At 45.8% G+C, this 16,680-nt stretch overlaps 2 protein-coding genes across 5 annotated transcripts; one reads left to right on the forward strand and one right to left on the reverse strand.

Moving 5' to 3' along the window:
• Window positions 1-394: 394 nt before the first annotated feature.
• Window positions 395-6,277, forward strand: LOC123128037 (probable purine permease 11). 3 transcript variants are annotated; one of them, XR_006462917.1, is made up of 5 exons: window positions 395-941; window positions 1,672-2,801; window positions 4,322-5,148; window positions 5,275-5,411; window positions 5,859-6,272. XR_006462917.1 is itself a non-coding variant. In XM_044547937.1 (2 exons), the coding sequence occupies exons 1-2, from the start codon at window positions 851-853 to the stop codon at window positions 2,751-2,753; spliced, it is 1,173 nt and encodes a 390-aa protein (XP_044403872.1). In that variant the 5' UTR covers window positions 395-850; the 3' UTR covers window positions 2,754-2,951. The 3 variants fall into 3 exon arrangements, 1 of the variants encoding a protein (XP_044403872.1); XR_006462916.1 differs by having other exon boundaries at window positions 5,275-6,277; XM_044547937.1 differs by lacking the exons at window positions 4,322-5,148; window positions 5,275-5,411; window positions 5,859-6,272 and having other exon boundaries at window positions 1,672-2,951.
• A 242-nt stretch (window positions 6,278-6,519) lies between these two features.
• LOC123128038 (protein SOB FIVE-LIKE 4) lies at window positions 6,520-7,728 on the reverse strand. Of its 2 annotated transcripts, XM_044547939.1 has the most exons (2): window positions 6,824-7,728; window positions 6,520-6,718 (listed from the first exon to the last, which is right to left on the reverse strand). In XM_044547939.1, coding segments are annotated over exons 1-2 (489 nt in total). In that variant the 5' UTR covers window positions 7,312-7,728; the 3' UTR covers window positions 6,520-6,717. The 2 variants fall into 2 exon arrangements, with proteins under 2 accessions (XP_044403874.1, XP_044403873.1); XM_044547938.1 differs by having other exon boundaries at window positions 6,520-7,721.
• Between the last annotated feature and the right edge of the window lie 8,952 nt (window positions 7,729-16,680).

The raw sequence follows: 16,680 nt of genomic DNA on the forward strand, positions 1-16,680 counted from the left end.
CTAGCAGTAGCGCGTCCCTTATGACGCAACAATTAATGAGATTAGGGAGCATATTTTAAGTTTTAATTCTTGCATCATTAGTTATGAGTTTCGAACCTTAAATGTTGAAACTCACAAGTCTCGCAAACACATGGTCTGACTCTACGGCTGGCCTCCGCGCAAACGTGGTGACCGCACAACAAAGTTTCTAAAAAAAGGCAGTTGCCTGCAGCAGGCAAAGTCAAAGTATGCGGACGACGGACGGCGGCGCCGCCGCAACCGGGGACCGCAGAGAATCTACCCATCGAGATCAAGAAAAATCTCTCACCCATCGCTGTTGCACGCATAAAGGCAGGACATCAAAACATCTTTCGTCTCAATCTGCTCCAGTTCGGGTTCTCAGAATCTCATCCACCCTGTCCTATCATCGGGAGAATTACGCGACTGCTCACTCATTCTCTTCGGTCAATCCCGGAGTACTCTGCAACTGCAACCACAAGTCCACAGCCGTTGGTGGGGCACTGCAAATTCGCGATCTCGAGCCGGTGGCACGGACGAACCCGATGCGATTCGATGCGATGCCAGCGTCAGAGAGGTCCGCGCTAGCGGCTAGTCTTCGTCACACGGTACGATAGCGACGGCGAAAAGCGGCCCGCGGGGACGCACATCGGCACGGAACAAAAAGGACTAGTAGGAGCAGCTCTGTTCCGACTCCGAGCGACGCGAGACGACACAGTGCCCTGCGGCCTCTTTTCCACACCCACCCCCAACCCCGCGCGGCGGCGCTCCCACGCTGACGGACCAGGCCACTGCCTCCCCCCTCCCCGTCCTCCACCTGGATCGCGCCCGCGAGCGTCTCCTCCGCGGAGACATGGCCGGCGACGACGGCAACGGCAACAGCAGCGCCGTCCGCGGCGGCGGCGGCGGGAGCGGCCAGGAGGAGGTCCAGATAGAAATCGCAGGTCAGTTCGCTTCTGGTTCGAGCGCGTGATGAGATATCTCGCTGGTTCCTTGGTTGAATTCGCCTCGGATACGTGGAAACCCTGATAGTAGGAGCTCACCTTCATGATGTGGTCGCGCGGCCCGTCTTTGGCTGGGGCACCCATGTCCCGTAGACAAACAAAACTGCTGTTTATCTTGGTTCGTCTCCAAGGAATTTGGTGGTCCGTCCGTTGGTGGGGGAGTGAGCGCACGCGCGCGAGGTGTTCGATGAATTGTGTACGGCATCTTGGCCGTATGCAGTAACGGGTTTATTCACGAGCATGGCGAACTAGGCTTTGGATTAGTGTTTCCCTTGTAATCTGCATGCACGAATGTGAGTGCCAAATCCATGTTTCGTGCTGTGTGCTCTCCGGTGGTTAGCACTTTGCACGTGTGTGGTCATGCCACCCACCTCTACCTCTGCTGAGGGAGTAGGAGTTCCATGTGCATTCAAGTATTTTGTCAGTCATGCAAGATGCAACCCATGTGCATCCACGTATTTGGCCAGTGGTGAGAATCCCCTGTTTTTCGTTCATCTGACAGGGTTTTAAGGGCTGATGAGAGCAACAGCTAGACTCAATGCATCCATATGGATGGAATCCTGTTTGTTGGAGTTCGTCCAAACATTTTGTCATGTCTTACTATCATCCATGTTCGGAATTTACAGTTTGATTTGACCTGTCGGTATCGCTTTCCAATTGTAAATTGCAGGATCCTCCAAACCCGCAGTTTCCTTGGCCCATGAAGCACCCCCACAAAGCGCTCCGGTTAAGCACTGGCAATGGTGGTTGATGGTGGTACTGAACATGTTCTTCCTTGTGGCTGGTCAGACGTCGGCAACACTCTTAGGGAGATTCTACTACAATGAAGGTGGCAATAGCAAATGGTTGTCCACGTTTGTCCAGACTGCTGGTTTTCCGGTGTTGTTTGTTGCCCAATTTCTTTTCCGTCCAAAGTCACCTTCCACACAAGCAACTACCAGTGGCCCTGAAGCTTCTATCACCAAAATCACTCTGATATACATTGCCTTGGGACTCATCATTGCTGCAGACGACTTGATGTATTCCTACGGTCTATTGTATCTTCCTGTCTCAACTTACTCCCTCGTTTGTGCTAGTCAGCTGGCCTTCAACGCCGTCTTCTCATATTTTCTCAATGCCCAAAAGTTCACCCCTTTGATATTCAACTCGGTACTACTCCTTACATTTTCCGCTTCGCTCCTTGGAGTTGATGAGGATTCTCCGAGCAGTAGTGATATCTCTCAAGGGAATCATGTATTGGGTTTTGTGTTGACACTGGGAGCATCGGCCACATACTCACTTATTCTGTCTCTCATGCAAGTTACGTTTGAAAAGGTTATTAAGAGGGAGACCTTCTCAGTCGTGCTGAACATGCAGATTTATACGGCATTTGTGGCTACATTGGCTTCTCTTGTTGGGTTGTTTGCAAGTGGTGAATGGAAGACTTTGGAGGGAGAGATGCACATGTTCAGCCCAGGGAAGGTGTCCTATGTAATGACAGTGCTATGGACAGCTATATCATGGCAGATAGCTTCTGTTGGAGTTGTGGGGTTGATCTTTGTGGTTTCATCACTCTTTTCAAATGTGATAAGCACTCTAGCTCTACCCATCATTCCTGTTTTCGCAGTGATTTTCTTTCACGACAAAATGGATGGAATAAAGATTATAGCTATGCTGATAGCCATCTGGGGTTTTATTTCATACGGCTACCAGTTGTATGTTGATGACAAGAAGTCTAGGAAGACTTCATCCAGTGTGGAGGAGAATTCCTAATGCTTTGGTGCATTGTTTTCCAGACTTAATTTCTTGGTACTCAATGAGGTACTAGTTATTACTAGGCTTACTAGTAAGTTCATCAAAAGAAATATCATTTCTATATGTATAGAATGTTTTTAGTTTCTTCCCTTTTCCTATGTAAGCGATGTATCATCATGGGAATTGGGAAATAAGAAGGCAAAAGTATTTCTGAGACGTGCTTTCCGTATTTTGCATCGTCATGCTAATAGTTGGTTTCCTTAAATATTCTGGATGTGCTTATTGAACACTGCATAATGGGCTATTAATGTTGGTTTGGTTCGGTTTGGCCCTTGCGGGTAGTGAAAACTACTGATTTGGTCTGTTTTGCACTGTGAGTGGGAGTTTCGGACGTATGTGCCAGTTCAGATTCTACTATTATGTGTCAAATCCCTTTTCTTGGTGCCATATTTTCTAATTGGTCATCCAAAATATAGTTACAGAATAAAACCGTTTTGTGGCTTAATCTGGAGGAGTTTCTTGTTCTTCCTTTTGTGTTCAATTTCTAGTTGTCATCTTGTAGAGTGCTGACTGTTTAAGAAGCAAGAACACATGGAATAAATGTCTTCTCTCTTTTTGTTTCCCATAGACCATAACATTGGCTACCCGATTGGAAGCACATACTTGGTTAAAAGGCATTCATTGGTTTTGTCCAAATGAATACAGAGCATAACAAAGGCCTTGCAGCTTGTATATATATGAATTTTGTGCTCTATATCCCATGGTTTTGTACAAAACCGCATTACATCCCGTACCACATTATTTATTCATATTATATGCCATAGTATACAGAGCCTGAACAAAATATGTTCACCTCTTAATCTACTTGCGAATTGTGATGCATGGTTGTGAATTATAAAACCTTATGAGCAGCTCCCAAATTTTTAATTATGCCATCCCCAAAGAGGTCAACCATTGTTTGAAAGAAAAGAGGTCAACCGTCGAGGACCACATGTGTATGATGTAAGGAATCTACATAACTAGAATCAGAATACCTGGCTATGGTAATATTACCAAGCATTTTCTTACTAGTACCTTTGGTAATTCGAGGGCACAGTAAGAGCTTGGCAACATAACCATTCTGTTTGCAAGAAGAGCTTCGGCATATTTGATGGTTCATGCAAGTTGAAGTTGACATTGGCTGAAAGAATCTTCATCGTGTTGCCCCATCATTGTTATAATATACCGTCTTAGGTTTCTTGATTATAATATTTTGACAGTCATGTGGAAGCAGCTATATTGTTTTCATCTGAACTTTATATGCATCCAACTTGGATTTGAGAGAAGTTGAGGAAATATGAACATGCTTGTTCGGTTGCTGTAGGTAATGGTGGCAGCAAATATGAACTACTCCTATGTGTTGTTATGGTATTTATGTGTTATATCTGGGAATTCGTACTTATGCTGCATAATTATTACTCTCTCTGTCAACAAATATAAGATGTTTTATATCACTATACTGTCTTATATTTGTTTATAGAGGGAGTATTTTTTTAGCCGAACCTGTAGGAATTCTTCCCACAGTTTTTTTTTACTGTGTTATGCAGAAGGGGGGAAAAACTAAGCTGAAGTTACAACAAAGAGCACAAAGAGTGCTCCAAAGTGCTGCATTATCTGAAGCTCTGCACCTTATGTGCTGCTCTGAATACTTCTTTCACTTTGCCCGGTGGACAATCCACTGCAACTCTTCTTCGAACTTGCGTCGACAAGCATACTGGCTATTCAGTCTTCAGGATTATTTTACTTACGTAATGAAGATTATGTGCTCCTCTTAGTTGGCCAAGGTGTTTGAGGCCGAGAAGCTAAAGGTTGTTCCTAATTCTCCTAGAGTGGCTCATCTCCAACCACAGTATTTTTGAGAATCTGTTATTCTACACGGCAAGATGATCCAATCACCTTGTGCGTACAGTTTCGATTAGCACAGTCATGCGCTGCTTCACCATACGCCTGTGCTTCCGTTGAAACTTCCATGTTCACGGTTATCCAGCGACACCTGAAAACAGCAGGATGAGGGAGAAGTACGCGGCAGTCATCCTTGAACTTTCCCACCCAAAAGGTTTTCGCTGTGCCCCCCTTAAAACTTATCACCCAAGTGCTAAAAATGGACCGGAACTCGTTGGTGTTCGTTGAATACAAGGAAACGACTCAGAACTTTTAAAATCTCATAGTACTGAAATTGCCTGTGAACTTTGACTGGCCCCAGTTTGATTTTTTCAGCACGCATTCTCGAATCATCGAGTAAATAAGGATGGTTTGAAGAAGAAAAATGATGTACAGATTTGGTTCAGGTCATTTGCTCTCTTGCAAAATCTTCAGCAGTAGCATGCAAGGATCACAACACTAGGGCCATCTCAATGTTTTTTTTGTCTGAAGTGTGAGCAATTCTACTTTTGTTTTACCTTGTTTGGGCTGTTTCAGTTAAGCTGCATATTTCCCAGACTTAGTTATATATCCCAAGCTCCAGTTACAGGCTCCTTTTGATAGATTTCTTCTCTTCCAGGAAAGAGGGACTGCTGTTCAGAGACATGCATATCTTCCCTGCATTATTTTGAAGCAAAGGATGATCCGAGACCGACGCCAAAGCTGCCTTTAGGAAGTTGCTGCTGTGTAATCGGAGGAACCATACATCCATAGCAGGTGATATACATTGCTTTATTGTGCGGTGCATACCTACAGTGCCAATCATATGTTTCTATTATGAAGGTGAAGATATCTAATGCCAAATCATTGGGGGTGGCGAGGCTTAACTGCAGCATGTAGTTGCCCGCCACATCCTAGAAGATGCAACGTACATTGTTTAATTATCGTATAAAGTATAGCAGCTCATGGCAACACCACATTAGGTTTGTTGAAAAAGCGACGCATTAGCTGTAATCATGTTGCCCTTTCCACATAACATCCTTCTAAAAACATAAAAGCGATTTATTTTTAAGAAACCGTTTGGTGTGGATAGAGAAAAATAAGAGAGATACTAGTAGCTGTTTTAGTACGTGAACCAGCTTACATGATTGTTGGTTAGTTTATTATGGCTATTGATTATCCCTGTCTGTCTGATGGCCAAATCATTGTTTCCACCCTGTCTAGAGCATGTGCAGCAATTGCCGCCTTAATGCTGCATGAGTGGTCTGGTTAGACAAATATTCCCCTCTGGAGTTTGGTTAGGCCACATAATTCTTCTGGCGTGATTGTTATATACTTGCCACATGATGGGCACCCAACAAAATTACTTCAAGCCAAGCCAAGGTCACCTGCTCTCAGAATCTGCTTAGCGCACTGCTGAAGAGCGTGTGCTGGCAAGGATTTTTTCTCCATAAAGCTATTGGTATGTTTGCCTGTGTTGTGATACATGCATGCATGTTCCTGTTTGTCTATGATTGGGCTGTGTTTAGGTGACGAGCCGTTGGAGGAAAAGGCAAAGAAGTGATTTGGTTTGCTGAAATGCCGTGCAAATGATTTTGGCAGAAAGATTGCATGTGGGCCTCATGTTACCCTCTTTTAGTAATAATAGATTTATGTTAAAGAAAACATATGCATTGCACACTGCTGACGTTCTAGAGTCTGGGCAATGGGAAGATGCAGAAGGCAATTAATTTGACTTGGCTTCTTCTTCTCTTTACTGTTAAATTATTTCCATGCTTCAATGCATGTTTTGCTCGCAAATATCTGTCTGGCTAGAGTGTAGCTTGTGAGTTAGAACAGTGCTCCATTAGTAGCTAGGAACATAGCAGGAGATTGCAAGCAGCAGTAAAAGCAGGAAGGCATTGAATAATAATAATAATAACCGAAGGTTGCAGTAGATTTACATGGCAGCAACAGTTAACCCTACTAGTAATTGGGGGGGTGGTCAACCATGGGAGAACACTACGGAAGGCAAAACTGAGGACCCAAAAAAAGCCTTCCTCCCTCTTCTCCAATGCTCCTAGCAATGAGGGATGCATTCCCATCTTCAACAACAAATGGAAAATATCGACCGATGATGCATAAGGCACATACATATTGCTATTTGCTACTAGTAGTACAGAACAATGATTCTGAAGCATTTGGTTTACCAAAAGAAGCTTGTCCTTGAGGAGCTTCCCTTCTTCTTGGATGACTTGCCCTCGCCCCCTTTCTCCGCCTTGTTGCCGGCTTTCTTGCGGGAGCTCGTCGAGAACCTGGTGTGCCTGTCTTCTTCTTCCTCGTCCTCCTCCCGCTTCTCGCCGTCGTTGTCACCGTCCTTTCGATGGCCTTGGCTTTCTTTGCCGTCAGGCGACGAGGGCTGCGCCTTGACCTTGGCTGGTCCAGTCGAAGCATCGGAGGCAAGGGAGTCGTTGTCATCGCCATCGTCCTGGTATTCCTTGCCTCCTTTCCTGCCACGGACGAGGTAAGTGTAGCCATAACCATCATCGACATTGCTTCCATCGCTGCCGCTTCCCTTGCGGCTACCACCATCGTCGTCGTCGCGGCTTTGCATGGGGGAGACCAGGTACATTGTCCACCCAGACTCGCTGCTGTTGCAGCCCTCGCCACCATCCCCGGTGATATGGGAGGATTCCATGGCAGGCAGCCAGACAGGCAGGCGGGCGGGCAATGAGAAGATCTAGTGAATGAGAATGAAATGGAATGCAGAAACAAGAAGGGAAAACCAGAGAGGCTGAAGATAGCCAAGGGAACAGACGCAGCAGAAGTAGAAGTAGAGCAGAGAAGGAATGAATAACTACTTGGAGAAGAACACCGGATAGCTAGCTCTCTATTTATGCTTTCTCCGGGTCACTCATCAATGCAACACCGAGGAAGCCATTGTTGGCTAGTATCTTGTTTGTGCTAGCTCTTTGAATACCTACCTACATGAGGAGGAAGAGGAGGACATTGAAGAAGTCTCTGACACCCAGCCATCCCCTCCTCTCTTCATAGGAGAGGGCTCTGCTCTTGTGTTTGTGGGGAGAGGAGAGCGGCTGCAGGAGGGTGGCAGTGTCCTTAAATGGGAAAGCCAGCTTATCCTTCCAACTGTGTCTCATAACTTTCCCAACCATTTTGTTCTCTGTCTTGTCACCAAGCCAAGAGGAGGGGAGAGGCCTGTTTCCTCCTGTGCACTGCGTACGTAGCAATAGCATTGTCACAGGGTTTTCATCTGCCGTTGCCCATGTGGCCTCGGCTCATGGTGGGGGGCCTGGCTGGTTGCCCATCTGCTCGCTCTTGTGGAGGCAGCCGTAGGCACATGCACAGCAGGGCATGCAAACGCAGGACATGTCTGTCCATGGCTCGAGGGGGGAAGGACACGAGTGAGCTCATATGCCTTCTCTCGTGGTCGCCATCTGCTTTGCTCAACGACGGGCCATTCATTTGCACGCTCTTCACTGTTATCATGTATTCACATAGGGGATTTTTCTGCAATAAGCTCATTAGGCCAACTCCAACGCACGACTCCAAACGTACATACTTTCGTCCGCTTGGGGTGACAATGGGGCCGTGTCCGCCAGATTTTTGGATGCGCCGGTCGTGCGTCCAACATGCGCCCGCATTTCGGCCGCATCTAGTCCGTTGTGCATATAAACCAACATACTAAAATGAAGCATATACAATGGTTCAAATTAAACATAGCAAATAGTTATACGTCCGAAATAGTCTTTAGAACCCAACCGAAAGAAAACAATATCAAATAGTCTCACAACCCAATCGAAATTTGTTTGCATGAAAAGAAATTAAACTGATAGATCTACTGGTTGCTAATGTGAGTCCATATGTGCTCAATCAAGTCATCCTCGAGCTGGACATGAGTACGCCAGCCCCACAATTCACAATGAAAATGGACAAATGGTTCGAAGGTTGCAGGCTTCAGGCTCAACATTTTCACCTTGGAAATCAAACCCTTGGTCATAGATGCTTTCATCACGCTCATCCTCCACGATCATGTTATGCATGATCAGACATGCAGTCGTCATCTTCCAAAGCTTCTGCGTGCTCCATATCAACACAGGGTTTCGAACGATACCCCATCGAGATTGAAGCACACCGAAAGCACGCTCCACATCATTCTTAGCACTCTCCTGTATTTGGGCAAATCTCTCTCTCTCTTCTCTCCTTGCGGATTGGGTATAATCTTCACAAGAGTGGACCACTGTGCATAGATACCATCAGCAAGGTAATATCCCTTGTTGTACTAGTGGCCATTGACCTCAAAGTTGACCTTTGGACAGTGGCCTTTTGCAAGCCTTGCAAACAATGGAGAATGCTGAAGAACATTGATATCATTGTGAGAGCCAGCCATGCCGAAAAAAGAATGATATATCTACAGATCTTGTGAAGCCACCGCTTCAAGTATGATAGTAGCACCTTTCACATGCCCCTTGTACTGCCCATGCCAAGCAAATGGACAATTCTTTCACTTCCAGTGCATACAATCAATACTATCAAGCATGCCCGTAAAGCCCCTCTTGGCATTGACAACAAACAACCTCTCTGTATCAGCGACAGTTGGCTCTCTAGGTACTCAGGGCCAAACACTACCACCACGGCCTTGCAGAAACTATACATTGAGAGGATACATGCGGCCTCACTCATACGAACATACCCATCCACAAGATCACCAGGAATTCCATATGCAAGCATGCGGATAGTCGCATTGCATTTCTGATAAGAAGAGAAGCCAAGCTTGCCAAGGGCATCCTCTTTGCACTCAAAGTATGGATCATATGCTACCACTCCCTCCCGAATACGATTGAACACATGTCTCGCCATACGGAAGCGGGGGCGAAATTTCTGTGGTTTGAAGAGTGCGCTATTCTCAAAGTAATCGGCGTAGAGAAGGGTGTGGCCTCTCTCCCTATTGCAGTTCAAGGCCGGAACATGGTCGAGGATTGATCCCCTGTACCGAGGCCGCTTCCTACTAATGTGGTCATGAACCACCAATGCAGCCGCCACTAGCTCTTCATCACCCGAGGACAAATCATCCGATGAACAAATGAAGTTGTGAAACAAAAACTCATCCCCGCTATCCATGATACCTTGTGAGCAAAGGGTCGAACACCTTGTGATCGTGGTGGAGAGGCGGTCGGAAAGAGCAAGTCGATGAAGCGAACCAAGGTTGGTGTTGATGGGGTAGGCGCACTGCGGCAATGCAACGACAGCCGGAAGTTGTTGGGGTCGCCGGCCGGCAACGGGGATCGTAGCTTCTCTCCCATCGACGACAAGGAACCACGAACGCCGGCAAAAAACTCTACCGAAGCGCGGACGTGGGGCGGCTATGACGTGGCATGGTTATGGGGCGGATGACCTTGATGGAAGGCGATGCGGCCGGGAACGGGGGTGGTGGCGGCGGTGGCGGAGGGAAGATAAGGCGAAGAGAAAAGTGGTTGTGTCCCTGATGACCCACAAGTATAGGGGATCAATCGTAGTCCTTTCGATAAGTAAGAGTGTCGAACCCAACGAGGAGCAGAAGGAAATGACAAGCGGTTTTCAGCAAGGTATTTTCTGCAGGCACTGAAGTTATCGGTAACAGATAGTTTGGTAGTAAGATAATTCATAACGGGTAACAAGTAATAAGTATAGAGAAGGTGCAGCAAGGTGGCCCAATCCTTTTTATAGCAAAGGATAATCCTGAGGACACATGGGGATTATCGTTAAGTTAGTTTTCATCATGCTCATATGATTCACGCTCGTTACTTTGATAATTGGATATGTGGGTGGACCGGTGCTTGGGTGCTATCCTTATTTGGACAAGCCTCCCACTTATGATCAACCCCTCTCACAAGCATCCACAACTACGAAATAAGAACTAAGATAAATCTAACCATAGCATGAGACATGTGGATCCAAATCAGCCCCTTACAAAGCAACGCATAAACTAGGGTTTAAGCTTCTATCACTCTAGCAACCCATCATCTACTTATTACCTCCCAATGCCTTCCCCTAGGCCCAAATCATGGTGAAGTGTCATGTAGCCGATGTTCACATAACACCACTAGAGGAAAGACAACATACATCTCATCAAAATATCGAACGAATACCAAATTCACATGATTACTTACAACAAGACTTCTCCCGTGTCCTTAGAAACAAACATAACTACTCACAAAGCATGTTCATTTTCAATACCAAAGGGGTAATAAATATCATTAAGGATCTGAACATATGATCTTCCACCAAATAAACCAACTAGCATCAACTACAAGGAGTAATCAGCACTACTAGCAACCCACAGGTACCAATCTGAAGTTTTGAGACAAAGATTGAATAGAAGAGATGAACTAGGGTTTGAGAGGAGATGGTGTTGGTGAAGATGTTGACGATGATTAACCCTCCCTCGTTGAGAGGATCGTTGGTGATGATGATGGCTTCGATTTCCACCTCCCGAAGGGGAGTTTCCCCAGCAAAATAGCTCCGCCAGAGCCCTAGATTGGTTCTTCCCAGGTTCCACCTCGAGATGGCGGTACTTCGTCTCGAAAGCTTCCTTCTGATTTTTTCTAGGTCAAAACCTTTCATATAGCAGAAGATGGACACTGGGGGCCGGTCAGGGGCCCCACAAGCTCAGGAGGCATGCCCTGGGTGGTAGGGCGCGCCCCTAGGCTTGTGACCACCTGGTGGGTCCCCTTCTGTTGTTTCTTCGCCCATTATTTTTTATATATTCCAAAACAATTCTCCATAAAGTTTTAGGACATTTGAAGTTGTGCAGAATAGGTATCTCAAAATTGCTCCTTTCTGGTCCAGAATTCCAGCTACTGGCATTCTCCCTCTTCATGTAAATCTTGTAAAATAAGAGAGAAAAGGCATAAGTATTGTACCCTAATGTGAAATAACAGTCCATAGTGCAATAAATATCAACATAAAAACATGATGCAAAATGGACGTATCAACTCCCCCAGGCTTAGACCTCCCTTGTCCTCAAGTGAAAACCGAAATCGATAATCATGCCCATATGTTTAGAGACAGAGGTGTCAATAAACTAAAATACGGACATGAGGGCATCATGATCATGTTTAGAACAACAACATATTGTCATATAACTTCTTATGCTAAAGTGATAATTCATTCACAAGGTAAAGTATGAACCGGAAACTTTATTAAAAACTAACAAACTGTGATCTCGTTCATTGAGGCAATTGCAATTTATCATAATATAGGAAAGAGTCAATATAAGAGCTTTATCTAGCAAGTCCACATACTGAATCATCTCTTAGTCTTTCATAATTACTAACACTCACGCGATACTTATGAGATCAAAGCTTTAGTTAGACACATAGAAAGATAGTGGCTTATAGTTTCACCTCCCAACTATTTACCTCAAGGGTAATGTCAACAATAATAATTCATGATCACCTACATCCGAATGGATATGTATGTCTGGATCTTTCCCCAACACATAGTGCTTGCCAAAAATAGTAAGTGTAAAAGGAAGGGTGAAGATCACCATGACTCTTGCATAAAGGTAGAAAGTAAAAGTAAAAGATACACCCTTCGCAGAGGGAAGCAGAGGTTGTCATGCGCTTTTTGGTTGGATGCGCAAAGTCTTAATGCAAAGGAACATCACTATATATTGCCGCTTGTGATAGAGAACTTTATTATGCAATCCGTCGCTTTTATTTCTTCCATAACACAAGTTCGTATAAAGCTTACTTTTCCCACACTAAAATATAGTGCATATTTAGAGAGCATTTTTTATTGCTTGCGCCGATGACAACTTACTTGAAGGATCCTACTCAACCCATAGGTAGATATAGTGGACTCTCATGGCAAAAACTGGGTTAAGGGTTTTTGGATGCACAAGTAGTATCTCTACTTGGTTCTGAAGATTTGGCTAGCATAGGATGAGAAGCAAGCCCAACATTTTGGAGGATCCATGACAATATAACTTCTATTCGGATATAAGGGAACAAAAAACATTATGTTGTCTTCCTTGTCCAACATCAACTTATTAGCATAGAATATTTTAATGAGTGCTCACAATCATAAAAGATGTCCAAGATAATGTATTTATATGTGAAGCATCTCTTTCTTTATTACTTCTTATTAATTGCAACAATGAACAATACTATGTTTGTCAGCCGTCAACAATTTCATGCATCATACTTCTTATATGTGAAGTCATCACTCTCCATAAGATTCTTATATAATCTTTTATTTCTTTTATTCTTTTTCTTTTCCAAGATCAAAGCAAGAAAGCAAAGCCTCAACTCAAAACTAATCTTTGTTATATAACTCTCACACTCGATTACATAGATAGATCATAAAGTAAAAACTAAAGGACTAGATCATACTAAAAACTTTTACTCTACTAGATCATGATTTAACCAAAAAGATCGAACTAAGAGAATCTCCACTCGTCCCCCAACAGCCCCCAGGGCGCCTTTTTTAGTGTCGGCGGCGAAAAATCGGCCCAGTCGCCCCCAGGTCATTGTTTATTGCCGGTTTAGGCCGAAACAACAACCGGCGAACCCGAGCCGAACCCAGCGCACCGGGGCCGCCTAGGGGCACCGGCTGAAGCGAAAAGGCGCAAGGGGCCGCGCTGTCGGCGACACCAGGCATATTCTTGATGTTTTTACCCGCCTTTTTCCTCCATTCCCCCATTGCTCCCCTCTTCTCCCCTGCCGTTCCCGCCATTCTCCTCATCAGACCCCGGGTGCCATGCCGCCGAAGAAATATGTGGCCCCTCACGCCGCCGCCGATTCCACCTCGCCGAAGCAGAGGAAGGCGAGGGCACTGATGGCAAGGTCACCGGGCATGTTGAACACCGAGTGGAGGGTAGATGTTCAGCGCAGAGAGGCGGTCACCAGCGACCGGTGGAACGCGCTCATCATCAAGAGGGCCAGGGACACGGCGGCGGCGGAGCAGGAAGAGGTGTCTCACGTGGGGATGATGAACCTTCCGCCCGGCCATGGCCCACAAGCCGCATGGGGGAGCGAGTAGAGCATCGCGTCGTCGACCAACTTCTTGCCGCCCCCACCACAATGGGGGTACGCACCCTCGCTTGGATGCTTCGACGGTGACGCGCATAGCAGTTTCAACCCCAACATCACCTTCCAGCATGGCATGCCGCCGCGTGCCTCCCCCTCCGGCTTCAACCCTGACCAGTGCGCTCCCTCCCCCGCGTTCACCGCCGGCCTCAACACCCAATACAGCTACTTGATGTCTACTACACAACTTGTTCTTGTAGACTCGTGTTGGGCCTCCAAGCGCATAGTTTTGCAGGACAGTAGCAATTTTCCCTCAAGTGGATGACCTAAGGTTTACCAATCCGTGGGAGGCATAGGATGAAGATGGTCTCTCTCAAACAACCCTACAACCAAATAAAAAAAAGTCTCTTGTGTCCTCAACACACCAAATACAATGGTAATTTGTATAGGTGCACTAGTTCAATGAAGAGATGGTAATAAAAGCGTAGTAATGATAGTAGATATTGATTTTTGTAATAGGAACAATAAAAAACATCAAGGTAGCAATTGATAAAACGAAGCACAAACGCTGTTGCAATGCTTGAAAATGAGGCCTAGGGTCCGTACTTTCGCTAGTGCAATCTCTCAACAATGCTAATATAATTGGATCATATAACCATCCCTCAACATGCGATGAAGAATCACTCCAAAGTTCTTATCTAGCGGAGAACATAAGAAGAAATATTTTGTAGGGTACGAAACCACCTGAAAGCTATTCTTTCTGATCAATCTATCCTAGAGTTCATACTAAAATAACACCAAGCTATTCTTTCTGATCAATCTAACCAAGAGTTCATACTAAAATAGCACCATATGATACACATCAACCAACTCTAATGTCACCTAGATACTCCAATGTCACCGCGAGTATCCATGAGTTGATTATGCGATATGCATCAAACAATTTCAGATTCATAATACTCAATCCAACACAAAGAACCTCAAAGAGTGCCCCAAGATTTCTACCGGAGAAACAAAGACGAGAACATGCATCAACCTATGCATAGATTACCCCAATGTCATCTTTGGAATCTGCGAGTTGAGTGCCAAAACACATATCAAGTGAATCAATATGATACCCCATTGTCACCACGAGTATTTCATAGCAAGACATACATCAAGTGCTCTCAAATCCATAAAAGTATTCAATCCGATAAATCTCAAAGGGAAAACTCAATTCACAACAAGATAGAGTGGGGAAAACACCATATGATCCAACTATATTAACAAAGCCCGCGATGCATCAAGATCGTGATATCTCAAGAACACGAGAGAGAGAGAGAGAGAGAGAGAGAGAGAGAGAGAGAGATTAAACACATAGCTACTGGCACGAACCCTCAACCTCGAGGGTGGACTACTCCCTCCTTATCATGGTGGCCGCCGGGATGATGAAGATGGCCACCGGTGATGATTTCCCCCTCCGGCAGGGTGCCGGAACAGGGTCTAGATTGGTTTTTCGTGGCTACAAAGGCTTGCGGCGGTGGAACTTCCGATCTATCGACCCCCTAGGGTTTTTGGAATATCTGGGAATTTATAGGGCGAAGAGGCGGTGCGGGAGGCCACCGAGGTGGGCACAACCCACCTGGGCGTGCTTGGGCCCTCAGGCGTGCCCTGGTGGGTTGTGCTCCCCTCGGAGCTCCCCTCTGGTACTTCTTTGTCCCATTGGGTGTCTTCTGGTCCAGAAAAAATCTCCAAAAAGTTTCACTGCGTTTGGACTCTGTTTGGTATTGATTTTCTGCGATGTAAAAACAAGCAAAAAACAACAACTCGCACTGGACACTATTGTTGGGAAACGTTGCATGGAAAACAACAAAATTCTGCGCACACGACAATGAACTATCCATGGAGATGCATAGCAATGAGGGGAGAGTATATCTACATACCATCGTAGACCGAAAGCGAAAGCATTTGACAACGCGGTTGATGTAGTCGAACTTCTTCAAGCTCCGACCGATCAAGCACCGAACGTACGACACCTCCGAGTTCTGCACACGTTTAGCTCGGTGACGTCCCTCGTCTTCTTGATCTAGCAAGATGTCAAGGAAGTAGATGAGTTCCGTCAGCACGACGGCGTGGTGACGGTGATGGTGTAGTGATTCTCGCAGGGCTTCACCTAAGTACCGCGCAAATATGACCGGCGGTGTAAACTGTGGAAGGGGGCACCGCACACGGCTAACAATTGATGTTGTGTGTTCTAGGAGCCCCCTCCCCACATATATATAGGTGGGTGGGGGGGGAGGGGAGCAGCCAGGGTGCGCCCCAAGTAGGTCGAATCCTACTTGGGGTCCTCCCCAATTCGGCCTCCCCCCTACCATAATTGCCGGAAGGAAAATGGGAAGAGGGAACAAGAGAAGGAAGGGGGGCCGAACCCCCTCTTCTCCTTCTCCTATTCGTCCTCCTGCCATAAGGGGGGCGCGCCACCCCTTGTGGGATGGTGTGCTCCCCTCCCATGGCCCATATGGCCCATATATTTCCCCGGGGGTTCTGGTAACCCCTCCGGTAATCCGATAAATACCCGATACACTCCGGAACACTTCTGGTGTCCGAATACTATCGTCTTATATATCAATATTTTCCTCTCGACCATGTTAGGACTCCTCGTGATGTCCGTGATCTCATCCGGGACTCCGAACAATATCCGGTCACCAAATCACATAACTCATATAATACAATATCGTCATCGAACATTAAGCATGCGGACCCTACGGGTTCGAGAACTATGTAGACATGACCGAGACACCTCTCTGATCAATAACCAATAGCGGAACCTGGATGCTCATATTGGCTCCTACATAATCTATGAAGATCTTTATCGGTTGAACCGTTATGACAACATACGTAATTCCCTTTGTCCATCGGTATGTTACTTGCCCGAGATTCGATCGTCGGTATCTTCATACCTAGTTTAATCTCGTTACCGGCAAGTCTCTTTACTCGTTCCATAATACATAACCTTGTGACTAACTCCTTAGTCGTTTTGCTTGCAAGCTTATGATGCG

This window comes from Triticum aestivum, chromosome 6A, assembly GCF_018294505.1.
Source record: "Triticum aestivum cultivar Chinese Spring chromosome 6A, IWGSC CS RefSeq v2.1, whole genome shotgun sequence".
Taxonomy (NCBI): Eukaryota; Viridiplantae; Streptophyta; class Magnoliopsida; order Poales; family Poaceae; genus Triticum; species Triticum aestivum.

Bases quoted from the DNA above. Each gene is read 5' to 3' on its own strand.
- LOC123128037 (XM_044547937.1), top strand. From the start codon at position 851: ATGGCCGGCGACGACGGCAACGGCAACAGCAGCGCCGTCCGCGGCGGC. The intron at 942-1,671 runs GTCAGTTCGCTT...TGTAAATTGCAG, and splicing joins GGTCCAGATAGAAATCGCAG to GATCCTCCAAACCCGCAGTT.
- LOC123128038 (XM_044547938.1), bottom strand. From the start codon at position 7,311: ATGGAATCCTCCCATATCACCGGGGATGGTGGCGAGGGCTGCAACAGC.